General features: G+C 37.7%; 1 protein-coding gene across 3 annotated transcripts in view; it reads left to right on the plus strand.

The window, feature by feature from the left end:
- Window positions 1-13,272, plus strand: part of LOC122796246 (nebulette-like) — a 1,283,698-nt gene that overhangs the window by 360,361 nt on the left and 910,065 nt on the right. For all 3 annotated transcript variants that reach the window (XM_044064567.1, XM_044064568.1, XM_044064569.1), the window contains exon 7: window positions 2,386-2,487. In XM_044064567.1, coding sequence (XP_043920502.1) covers window positions 2,386-2,487 — 102 coding nt within the window. The remainder of the gene's footprint in view (window positions 1-2,385; window positions 2,488-13,272) is intronic.

A 13,272-nucleotide genomic window follows, 5' to 3' on the forward strand; every position in this document is an offset into this window, starting at 1 on the left:
CCTCCCTTATGCACCATTGGGCCATTTTTAAAACTGCGACATGTTGCTTAGCACCACACAAACTAGCTTAGCTGAGCTGAGCACTGCTTAAACTGGCAATTCTCAGAAATGCTTAGCAGTGCACAAACTGGCTAAGCACAGCCAAGCGGTGCTTAAACAGAGATTGTTTTAGCAGTCCTTATCTTGGTTTAGCATGGCTTACCAGAGTTTAGCTAAGTGCAGCACATCATGATTTAAAATAATTGGCATAATTTATATTTAGAACATGATTGGTTAATTTCCCTTTCCTGTATTCAAACCCCGCACCTACTGCATAGAGGGCCATGATTATAACCACTTGGCTGCGTAGATGTGGGGAATGCTGCTATACTTTCACATATACCTCTGAGCCAAGTTTAAGCACCACTAAGTGCCATGCTATGCCCCGCAAATCCAGTAAGTTATGTTTAATGGTGACCTTTGAATCATTAATTAAATGCATCTGGTTTCTATTTTTAGACATCTGACATGTGTCAGTCACTACTCTCCATGCCGTGGAAGCTTAAAAAAATAAATAATAATTATTACATTGCATTTATTGCTATCAGACATTTGGACAATGCCGGGGGATGTGTTACTCGTCTAAGGACACAGTTAGTGACCACTCCTTACACTGATTCAATACTGCCTCCCCTGGCTCTCCCTCAGTTATGTGCCTTCATTACTATGCATGGCACACTACCAAGGGGGATCCACATACATGGACAAGGTACCTTCCGTGTAGGGTGTACACTTTGCCTACATGGATTTTATTAAATCTGGAGGACAATCTTTATGGTTTAAACAATGTAATTTAATTTCAGATTATTTTTCAAAGTTAGCTGGACTGAGACTAACTTCTCTTCCAGTATCCTCTGTTACAATGCAGTCTGACATACCAGTGTATTTCTGTTCTGTCGAGCAGGACCCACTGTTGGTACATTTTTAATAGAAGCAGCTTTACAAATACATTTTCAACATAAGTATCTGTACAAATCAGTTTGATATACTAATGACATATAATTCTTTACAAACCTCCAGCTAGCTATGCTGGTATATGTTACACATCCACTGGCCTACTACTCCAGGCATAGCTGGCAATACCTGACATCATCACACATGTGCTTGTCATGTATGAGGTAAATGATATTTTATTTAAGAGCACTCATACTATGTAAACATTCTCACTATGTTGTTGTTGTTGTTGTGCCTTTCGGCTTTTCCCAGTTAGGGGTCGCCACAGTGGAACTCCGGTCCGCTAATGATTGGCAGTAGATTTTTACGTGCCAAGTTGCCAGCTCTGATGCACAACCTTCAGCAAAGGTACGCCCATTCACGCATGTCTCCACACAGAAGACACTCTAGCTGTGAATCGAACAGGACAACGTCTTACTGTGAGGCGACAATGCTACCGCAGCACCACCACTGCATTGCACTAAAAATCAATATGATAAAATGATGTATTTACATGTTTTCATTCAGTACTCAGTTTTTCAGTGTCAAGTAATGTAAACTAAAGCCAGCATGATAATACAATAAGTACTGTGTTATTCAACAAGTCAGCAAAATTGAATTAATGTATTTGTTATTAACATGAGTAATTTATAAAGCTTTTGTAGATGAAATATTATAAATTAAATATATTTTAATGTTTGTTGGCATTAAAATTCTGACTGTGAATCACTTATTTTGAAAAGATGTCCAGTAGGAAGCTTCAACACAATTCACTAATATTTCAATTAGTGAAAAACTCCTACATCTATCATTGAACAAAAATGACAGCTATGGACTTTTAGAAAATTGGGTTCATAGGTTCATGCCAAGCTTAGGGCCAAGGAGACCATTAAGAAGCTCAACAGAATCACCTAATACTTCTCAAACCACATATCCCAAATGAAAACTTTTGATTACCCATACAAACATCCAGATTACCGATACAAAGATTCAGACTAACCATATTAAACTGGTTTTAATGGTTGCCAGGAAAGTATCGGGTGCGATATGTGAAGACAGCCTATTTTAGAAATGCAGTTTGTCTAAGAGATTTTAAAAATAGAATCAAAGATACTTAGGGTAATAATCTAAAAAAAGTATTAAGAATAAGCATTGCACATGACAGGACAATGTTGTACTCAGTTATGAAATTATCCAGGAGTGTCAGATGAAAGTGCTTAACTGAGAAATAAAGTGAGGACGTCTCTTTGTCTTCCATCATGTTTTTTTTTTCAGTGTTTATTTTTGTTAAATCACCAGGGTGGTCAAGCACAGTGTTTGTTGTATAATGCAAAATTAATTAGCACTTCAGATATGCAGTAAGTTTGTACATCACAAGGGTACAGAATATTATTTATCTTTTGTGTGTTGCAGGCTGAATACAAGAAGAAGAAAACAGAAGCAAGTACATATGTTTTTGCAGGAGGTCGACCTGACATTGAACACGCAAAGCAGGTTTCCAACTTAACTAGTCAAGTAAGACTTTCATTTTATTTCAAGTTGAATGCTGCACTATTTTAATAGAAGAAATGTACATTTTCCAAGCTAAGCTACTGAACAGTTCTGGTTCATCTAATGAGAAAGGAGTGTTTTATATATGAAGTGTATCATTTTGTGTAGAAACATATTTGCTATAAAGTACACACTACTTAAAGTATTCAGAATATCCTGAGGTAAACTGTAGTTATTACAGATAACTATATATGCTATATATATATATATATATATATATATATATATATATATATATATATATATATAAAACTATATGCTTTTAAAGTCATAACAAATCTATAATGCTTTAGCAATACCTAATATTTTATCATTCCTTTCAGTTTATGTCTGAAAGATATTGTAAATTTCACAAGATACAAGTCAGACGTTCCCATCTCTGAATAAGCACCATTCCTTTTTCAAACATTCTTTGCTAATTTTTATGTTGATTTGCATTTCTGATTTTCAACAGGAACCATAATCATCTCAATGATGAATGTCTGAGAAATGTCAGCAATGTGTTATTGGAATGTTCTTTTAGTGCTATTTATGGGTCACAATTAGAAGAATGGCACCTGTTTACCTGAAATAATATTTCAGGTATACAATATATGCTTTCAGAAATTATGTTTAACTGTGATTCTATCCAAGATCAATAAATAGCCCATGTGGATTTATATCTATTTTTCTAATAATACACTTGCATGTAGACAGTGTCAGTAAATAGGTATGGAGTTCAAAAACAGCAGTGAGAATCTCGTGTGTGTGTGTGTGTGTGTGTGTGTGTGTGTGTGTGTGTGTGTGTGTGTGTGTGTGTGTGTGTGTGTGTGTGTGTTACTGTAAATGCATGCACGAGTGTCTTACACCTCTTAGTACTGACAACATTTAGAATCTTACATGACTGTAGAAGTCATTTTTGCACACACAGCTCCTTTGCATGATACAGCTGATGTTATCCCTTCAAAAATGCACTGTGGCTCACATATAGTTAGACTTCTTCTGTGGCATGTTCATAGGTAGGTTCACAGGTAGGTACTAGGCTATCGGCCCAAGGGCCTAAGTAAGCCTAGCCAACAAGGTTCCCTGGCTTATGCTACCAAAGAAAGTTAATTTCCTGTGCCCCTGTCAAGCAGAACCACAGAAGTGATCCCCAGGGTGTATTTCCTATTTACCATCCACTCATCAAGATTTTTCTTGAAGAGTGCTAATGAGGAACTTTGCTTGACATAGATGGGTAGCTTGTTCCAAAGTATGGGAAGTCTCTGGGACAGGAGTCTATCCCTCCAGCATGTCCTGTTTATTGTGATAACAAGGGTTAGGTCCCTAGAGCATGTAGCTCGGAGGGATTGGGATTTCTTTAGGTGTAGCATGTCCAACAGCTCTGGGTTTGACATAGCTTTATATGTTAGGCAGAGATCACCTTGGAGTAGACAAGACAGAGTAAAGCTGGAGTGTTTTGAGACGGTCAGTGTATGGCATCTGTTAGAGGTCAGTAATCCTCTTTGTGAGGTACTTCTGTGGCCTTTCCAGCTGCTGCAGATGTCTTGTGAGGTACATTCCAAAAGGGGCGTTGTACTCTATAATGGGTCTAATGAGTGTCGAGTAGAGGGGAGCAATGACATCATTTTTCCTGGATGCGAACCCTTTTGTGATGAGGTGTGCCATGTAGAAGGATTTCCTGACTACTGTGGCAATGTGATTATCAAAGGAGAGACTACTGTCCACCTGGATTCCAAGGTCTGTTATCACACATTCGGCATTAAGTTGACTGCTGCCTGTGTGGTAGTTCATGGGTACAGAGTTTTTAACAAAGGGGATGACAATGCACTTTTTGGCATTGAGCTTGAGGCCATGTCTCTGACACCAGGCATCTGTCTCAGTGAGGCCCTTCTTTAAAATGTCCATATCATTTGGGGACTTGACTATGGCTCCTAGTTTGCAGTCATCTGTGAACTTCATTAGCCAAAGGCCTTCTGTGTTAGCCTGTATTTCAGAGAAGTAGATACCAAACAGGAGAGGTCCTAGGACTGAACCTTGTGGTCAGATTTGGAGTCTGCAACTTTTACAGTGTGGGTTCTGTCAGTGAGCCACTTGGCAACCCATCTTGTGATGTATTTATACCTAGTTTAGTGAGTTTAGCTATAATCGCAGAATGGGAGATGGTGTCAAAAGCCTTGGCATAGTCAAGATAGGCTGTGTGAACCACCTTATCCTCGACTATGGTTTTGGTGACTGCCTCAAAGAAGTCAATCAGGTTCAGGAGGCATGATCTGCCTTTCACAAACCCGAACTGGGTGGTGTCCAGAGTTTGGAGGTTACCGATGTCTTTGTTTATGAGTTCCATGATGATACGTTTCATGACCTTACAGACCAGGCTCGTCAGGCTAATAGGGCGATAGTTCCCAGGATCAGTGGTGGCTCCCCCTTTGTGGAGTGGGATACCTGTTGCTGTGCAACATTCAATGGGCACAAAGCCTGACATGAGGCTATGATTGAACATGATGCTTAGGTGGGGAGCCAGTTTGTTCTGAAGTTCATGTAAAACGCAGCCTGGGATGTTGTCCAGTCCCATGGATGCTGTGTTTTTGGCTTTAGAGTGTGCAGCTTTTACCTGCATAGTTGTGATTACAGGGATTCTGCATTCTTCCTGTATAGATATGGGCCCTTTAGGAGGTGAGAGGGGGGTAAAGTTAGCACTGAACCTATCTGCCAGGATGTTGGCAATATCAGCTGGTTCTGTAATTTTTGTGCCGCTGTGCTGTAACTCAGAGGAGATCTGGGTGTTGCCATTCTGATTCTTGACATAGCTATAGAATGCTTTGTAGTTGTCCCTAGAATCAGTGGCAATTTTGTTTTCATAGCTAGTTGTTTTCATAGCTAGCTTTGGAGGATCTTATAAGGTATCTTAGCTTCTTACTGAGGCTGACCCGGGAGCTTCTCTACTCATGGTATTTTACTCTCTTTTGCAACAGTCTCTTCCTTCTGTTGTAGAGTTTGTTTATGGCAGGGGACCACCAGATTGGCTTCCTTTTTTTGGAGGATAGTGTCTTGTTTCTGTTTTGGATAGCACGATCCATGCACTCGTGTAAGTGCTTATAGAGTGCATTTGTGTAGGATTCAGCAATCGTAACTGTATTGTCCATCTACATGGGTGTCATGAAGTTCACCACTTCTGTCTTAAGAAGCATGAAGTTGACTTTGGAGAAATTTTTTACCATGGTTTCCTTACTGGGGTGGGGGGGTGGGGGCGGGATGTGGATATCTAGGGTGATTAGCTTATGGTCAGTGGCTTATGTGCCTATAATACACTTGCCAGTAAACTGTGTTAGTAGATAGGTAGAGAGCTCAAATACAAGACACTGACTGTCATCTTTGAGTGTGTGTTTCTTCCTATTCCTGTGCACAACAGGCTCCAAATACACACGTGATGTATATCTCTATGATGGGCTTGTGCTGTGTGACCACTTTTTGTGTAAACATTGATGTAATACACAATGGTGATGACATCCATTGAAATGTAGTGTCACAGTTGTACAATAAATCTCAAGTGGTACTTGTTTTTCAGCAAACTTTCAGTAGCTTGTGATGTTAGGTATATAGTTCAAATCGCAACATTGCTGCTCACATTCAGTGTGCATGTTGTGAACAGTGTTGTTACCCACATGTGCTATCTTCATGTGTCAATGTTTCCTCTTACAAGAGTTGATTCTAATTTTCATTTTGAAACACTGCATTGAAGGCAGATGTTGTCAACTGATTAGATTGTCCTTCCATACCAGTTGTAGTAAGACACCTCCACAGGTCTGAGGACATGAGACAATGTAATGTATGTTGTTGCCTAATAAGGCATGTGTTCCAATACAGGATTATATCCACATTTTACATAATTGTTCCGCCATCACAGTGACAACAGCAGGAAGCTACAGGTGTGTTTGGGTACACCTAGCATTAGGCAATGCTGTCTGACATACAGCAAAATTATTTCTAAGTAATTACAGGGACACATATTCCTTGATTCATACATATGAGGTAATGCTTTCACATAACCACACATGTGATAATTGGTGATACACTTATACCATGGCACATTCATTGATCCCACTATGGTGATGGTTTTCTCAACCCATAGGAAGTGTTACAAACCAGTACTGAGTGACCTTGTGCCCTTAACTGTTCTGCAGGAATGACCCCCCCCCCAGTTCTACTGTGTACATATATAGTGGTAGAGGCCCTCATCCATTTTATCAGATAAAAATTAAGGACAGATAAAGTACATCTGATTTAATCACTTCACATAGGTGGAGTACAGCAGCTGTAATAACAGTTCCACTGTGGCCCATATGATTGATATCCATATTGTTAGTTGGAGGAGCTGTACAGCTTGATGTTCAATTCTAGCATAGGGAAATATTTTGTGTGAACATACTGACATCATACAACAACCATTACATCACATCAGTATCATTCCTTCATATGTTACACAAGTACATGTGAACGTATCTTTGGATTTCATGGCAGTAGAAATTTGTTCTGCCAATGTCATGGTGAGAGAGCTACTTTGACACATGCATTGAGTACTGTGATGTACACTAATAAGCTCCAGTTCTTGGGTGGTATGTGCACAGACATACAGAGAAACCTTCCTAGACCATGGAACACTGATATAGCACTGATCACAACTGTGTGCACATGAGCATACTCATTTAATTGCCACCAGTCTGACATGCTGATATTACATTCATTATCAGGGATCCTTTCTTAATTCGCACATTAATTTCAGTTTTTGTGACAATACCCATTGCTACCTCCTGTGGCAGATGCTGACAATGCACAGCTCTGTGGAAGAGTGTGGTGTTTGCATCTGTTCTTATCTGCCAGCACAATAATTGTTCCAGGCAGGAGTGCCTTAGGAAAGGGTGTTACATATATCAAACTCTATGACCTCCATGAAAGATTGTTGCTTCTAAGCCATTCTTATTTTCCACCATGTTATGTTGCCAACATACATGCCATGCAAATACCCCCAGTGTGTGCATGGGTGTATATCATTTAATTGAAATATGTATTCATTGAACACTAATCAGCAAAATTAATTTCATATAACCCTAGACTTTTTCCTCAGGGTTAGGAAAGAGTTGGCCATCACTGCAACTTTTCCCTTTTCCCCACTGTAGTGTGATCTCAGCATTGGTATATATAGTTAGGGTGTTGTGGGTAGTGAAGCCTCCCACTGGGGTGGATTTGATTTAGTGCGGTATCTGTTCCAGAGTGTTGGTGGGTGAGTGGTTCCTAACTCTGGTAAAAAGTCTGGGGTTAGCTGAAATGAGTTTTGCTAATTACTGTTAGATGAATATGAATTCGACGGATACATATTTTGATTAAATGATATAGACCTTGTATGTACTGCCTTTGCTAGCTGTCATATCAACTCAGCATGTTAATGACATTTATATCTTATTTAATTCTTCTGTTACAATGTTACTTTGTGTAACTTTCACATTTTATAATATCATGTCTGCTTTAATTTACCTATATTTGCTCAGTAAGTGTGACCTCCATTAATTATTATGACATACATATTGAACAATGTTAGTATTACAAAATTATCTTCATGACATAAGCACCTTTAAATTAATTATCATAGTACAGTTTGAACATTTACCTTACCTTCTTACATATTTCTGTATATATACCTTTGCTTTCTGTGTACATTGCACTCTGTACACTTTCCCTGCCTGGTACAGTTTACATTACTTGCCCTATGTAGTTCTTCGTGCTGTCCCTGTGAGCATACTTAACAGGTTTGCCCACAGGCAAGGCTGTTTGTTTACTGTGTGAGCTCATGCTGCTCAACACATTTTCATGGCACCCAACACTGTTGGTGGCCATGGAAATGTACTTGTATTTGTGTAGGTGTGATGAGCAGCTGAGCAGCATGCGTATGTGACTAGTCCTGTCGCTTATCACGTTAACATGTACACATCATGTACGCTTCGTGCAAAGCCTACATGATTATTCATGAATCCTGGGGGATATCTTTTATTTGTGGGCTTTCCCATTTTGGAAGGATCAAACAGGATTGATTTTTGCCTAACATATAATTATTTTATAGTCTACTATTAAAAGCAGAAATACCAGGTAGTGTATGTCAATATGAATGGGTATGTATCACATACATTACCGTCTGATAGATATCATAATGATGATAAGAATATATAAAAACGAGGAGTCAAAAAAAGGATGAATTGTAGCATTAGGTCATTTCAGTATTAAAGAAATACTGGCATCTTGATTTAATTTGTAGGTAGTTTTTAAGAGACTGTGTAATATTTTGGTAATTATAGGAGTCCATTATGTCAGGGGATATGGATTATGAGACTGACCAAGGACTGAAAATAAGTAGTTGCTACGTTTTTGGTAATGGTGTACCTATGAAGGTGGGCTGCTTCTGTTGTTTGGAATCTGAGATTGTTGCTTCACTGCCTTATTGTAAATCTTCCAGCCTGATAGTTGAAGGTATTTTGGTCAAAGGCTTTTAACAGAAGGAGCTAAGGAAGAGTTCATCTCTCTCTCTCTCTCTCTCTCTCTCTCTGTTAAAAGGGCAGCAAGCTGACTTTTTGCAGTAAAGTAATGTGGTGTACATATAGGGTATAAAGCAGCAGATTTTGTTGACTGTTGAATCTAAGCTTGTCAGTTTTTCTTTGAAGATGATGATGATGACATGACCATATTTTGACTGAGATAGAAGGATGCATTTCCCTGTGTGTGTATGTATGTATCTATGTATGTATGTATGTATTTATTTATTTACTTATTTATTTGTCAGTAATTCATTGATTTATTTACGCACGCTACAGTGATATACAAGAAGAAGCACCACTTATGGTACAATAGTGTATTATAGACATGATAGTACATTTTAATGAAGTGCTACATGGCGTAGATAATTTGCAATCCACCCATATGCACACAAAGAAAATACATAGGCTCTGACTCACATTATCAGCAATAAAAGCAACAGAGTGGAAAGCTACCACCATATAGTGCTGTAATGTTAAGGCACAGAACTATGCTAGCAATGCAAATGTACCAGTGAATGAGATAGGTAGCTTATTAGGCTGATAAGGCAAAGTAATTATAGAATGAATTCTATGAAACAAACACAAACCAAAAGATGAGTGATTATTTCTGCCGGATCTTACTTTTAAGGGAGTGGATACAAACAATTAATGGTATATGATGAGCAAGTTTGTGTAAACATAAAATAAAATGATGATATAGTATTATGTATCTGAAAATGTTAGGAAGAAAATGTTGAATGATTTAATATTTAATTGAACCCTGGTATGAGACAACTCTTATGTAAGGCGGCAATTATGGTGCAGTGTGTAGAAATGTATAACTGCAGATCTGTGCCCATTTGCACCACAAAGAATTTCTGGTGAAGCTATCCTACTTAACACGTCCTCACATTCAGTGAGGCAGTGTAAGGGGCAGACGTTACAGTGGATAAGATGTTAAACTTCAGCATGAGCCAAAAACTGTAAAAAGAGTGACACCAGCTGTGGAATGCATTGACTCTACCACGAATGAAAGAGATGGAAATGAAAACACAAATCCAATGTAGTAGTTTAATGGAAAAAAACAGCAATGTCTCTAGGCCCAAACTAAGCAAAGCATCGGGGCTTGAAGGGAAACTATGATACCTAGTTAGAAACACAGAATTAAAGAGAAATGCTTGAGATAAACTAGGGGAAAAAAAAACGTTTAAATGATGACATAGTAGAGACAGAGCTCAGCAGTAGATGCTAATGATGGAGAATTATTTTTGAAGATTCAGTTTTACCTGTATGAACAAAGACATCAGAATATTACAACTGTTAAGACATAGCATGGCCAGCTGTATTGCTATAGCTGTTTAAAATTATCTGTGGCTTTTTTTTCATTGAGCTCATAGAGTCTGCTAAGTGTATTGTGTTTCAGAAACTGCCTTCTGTGTTATGAAAATCTTTGGTATCAAGTGATTTCTCTCTGTTTAATTTCTCTAAGTCTTTTTGGTTTTTAAAACCATGATGGAAATGGACCCCGTTCCTAGGTCAGGATATGATATGATGAAACTTCATGAAATGAATATTGTTTCAATCTTTGATGTTAGCCAAAAGTGCTCTTTGCAGTGCCCACAATGTGGCCAGAACTGATTCCTTCTTATGGAGTTTCATGTATTGGTAGTTAGGTACGCCTGTATATTCTCTTTGTTAGATCCATTGCTCCTACTACTATTGGAACTGTCTGGATATCTTTCTTCCACATTGCTCTAGTTTCTGCTTGCAAATCCTGATATTTTTATGAGTTTGTGTGTGCATGTACACTGTAATTACTTGGTGTAGCAATTTCATTGATTAATGACACTCATGTCTTTTTTTCATGGACTACTATATCTGATTTTCTTTCATCTATTTTTTTGAACTGTTGGTAGTGTATGATGACATGTGATATACACTTCATTCTCTATAATGCTTTGTTGTTCATGTTTCCAGTGCTTCTCAGCTACTTCTATATTGTAGTGCTTGTACAATTCTCAGTTCAACAGTTTTGCCACATTATTACACCTTTCAATGTGTAGGCCCTCTGCCATGAGTGCATTGTATCCAGCAAGAAGATCTGTGACAGTTTCCAATTCTTTTTTACACAACCTGCATTTGCCTTTTTTTTCCCCACATACTCAATGGACTTTGTAAACCAATGTAGATGTAGTCCACTATTCTGAGCCCCCATTATAAACTTTTCATCTTTTGGTTTCAATTTACCTCTCCTTAACTATTCCTGCATCAAATCCTGGTCAACATGAGGCTGTTCCAGGAAATCTCCATACTTGCCACTATATTTGTGGCTGTTCTGCATTTCATTCTTTCTCGACTGATACTTCTCCTTATACTCTTTCTTTTCTTCTTGTTTTACACATTCGGTTGACATCTGATTTTTGTCTACCTCTGGTTTAATTTCCATTCCTGCTTGATACTGGAATGATTCTGCTAAACTAAGCAGAGAAGTCATTTTAGACTTCCTCACCTCATGTTTTAAAACCTTGAGGTCAGCAGAGATGTGTGCAGTCCCCCGACTGCAGATTTTTACACGTAATCAGTTTCACGGAGGCCCATTCCGCTTTCAGATTGAGGAATGTATGATCTTGGTATACATTTATTTCTATATATCATTTGAGAACAGTAAAGCTGTTTTCTTGTTTTCCTGTCTAACTGATCCAATACCTTTTGTGGCCTGTTAGTCACACCAAAACTGTAAGTTCTAATAGGAAGGGCAAATTGGTTTATAGCTTAGACTTTATTCCTCAAGGTCAAAGCTGTTTTTAATATTAGTTTTAGTCTTATAACATATTCTTTACTGAGATTTATTCACATTTGTTCATGTTTTATTACCAATCTTTCATGAAGTCCCACTACACACCCTTCTACTCAAGTTCTTTTGTACCACTTTCCTGTCCCAGATTGATACTTTGTTGGTACTGCAACTTTCTTGCTTTAATTGCTGCTTTTACACATTTATCAAGTCCAGATGACATTCGTCTATCATCCAAGAACGTTTTAATTTCTTGAAGTTGTGATTTCAACTCCTCATTTGATGAATTTTACAGTTTTAAGTCATCCACAAAAGTAGATGCAAAGTCCTTAAATAAGGTTGTTTTCTGGGAGCCAAATTGTAACCATGACCTAAACTGTTAAGTAAACAGTATAATGGGTTAACGGCAAGACAAAACTACAACAGTGACAAAGAATCACCCTGGAATATCCCGCTTTGAATTTTTATCCCTGGGAACAATAATTTGCCATTTGTCATTGCTTAACTGCAAAGTGTTTTGCCACTGTTTTATGGCCACTGTAATATAACTGATCAATGTAGGATGCATCTTCTACATCTGTAAGCACTCCTTTTCTCATGAATTTGGGATGCTGTCAAAAGCTTTTTTGTAATCTATTCCATACTTAGATTCTTTCCCTTTTTACAATTTTCTATTATTGCTTTATTTAGCAATGAGTGATCCTTTCTTGCAAGACTTTCTTTTATTACCTTTTGTTCCATTTTGATGATTGAGTTTTTTATTTCTAAATGACTATAAACTCTTGTCTGCATCAATACCAGTATATAGTTTGTTCGTCATCAGAAGGCAAGTTATTGGTTTATAGTTTTTATGATGGCTTACAGGTTCACTGTTAAGGATAACGGACAAGTATAATTTTTCCTCCTGTTAACAAGGTTGGAATGTATTTGGGATTCGTATAGACGTAATTCTTTGTCAGGGCTAAATCTTTGTGTAAAGATGTTAATACTTTAACCAGAATTTAGGTATTGCATCCAGGTCTGGGGTTTTCCAGTTAGAAGATTTACTTAATTTTGTCTTATTTTCTGTGGCCATTACTTCATCCCATTTCATATCTTATACATTTGAGTTCCTTACTACTTGTTTTAGTTTTTTCTATAAGTTCAGCATCTTTGTTATGTTCCACAGGGACTTCATAAATATTTCTCCAAAATGTGTCTATTTTTTTTCTTTTTTGGTGGTGTTGTATTCCTTTTGCTTTGTTTTCCAGTTCTCTATAAAACGTGCTTGGGTCTTCATTGAATTGCTTGTTTTGTACCTTTTATTTTTATTTATTTGCATATCTTCTCATTTTTTTTCTGCCTGTGCTGATATGTTTAGTTTATTATTTGCAGTGTCATACCTCTCAATAGGACAAATTTTCACAGAATGTC

Source organism: Protopterus annectens, chromosome 3.part0 (assembly GCF_019279795.1).
Source record: "Protopterus annectens isolate FY-2018-M chromosome 3.part0, PAN1.0, whole genome shotgun sequence".
NCBI lineage: Eukaryota > Metazoa > Chordata > Ceratodontiformes > Protopteridae > Protopterus > Protopterus annectens.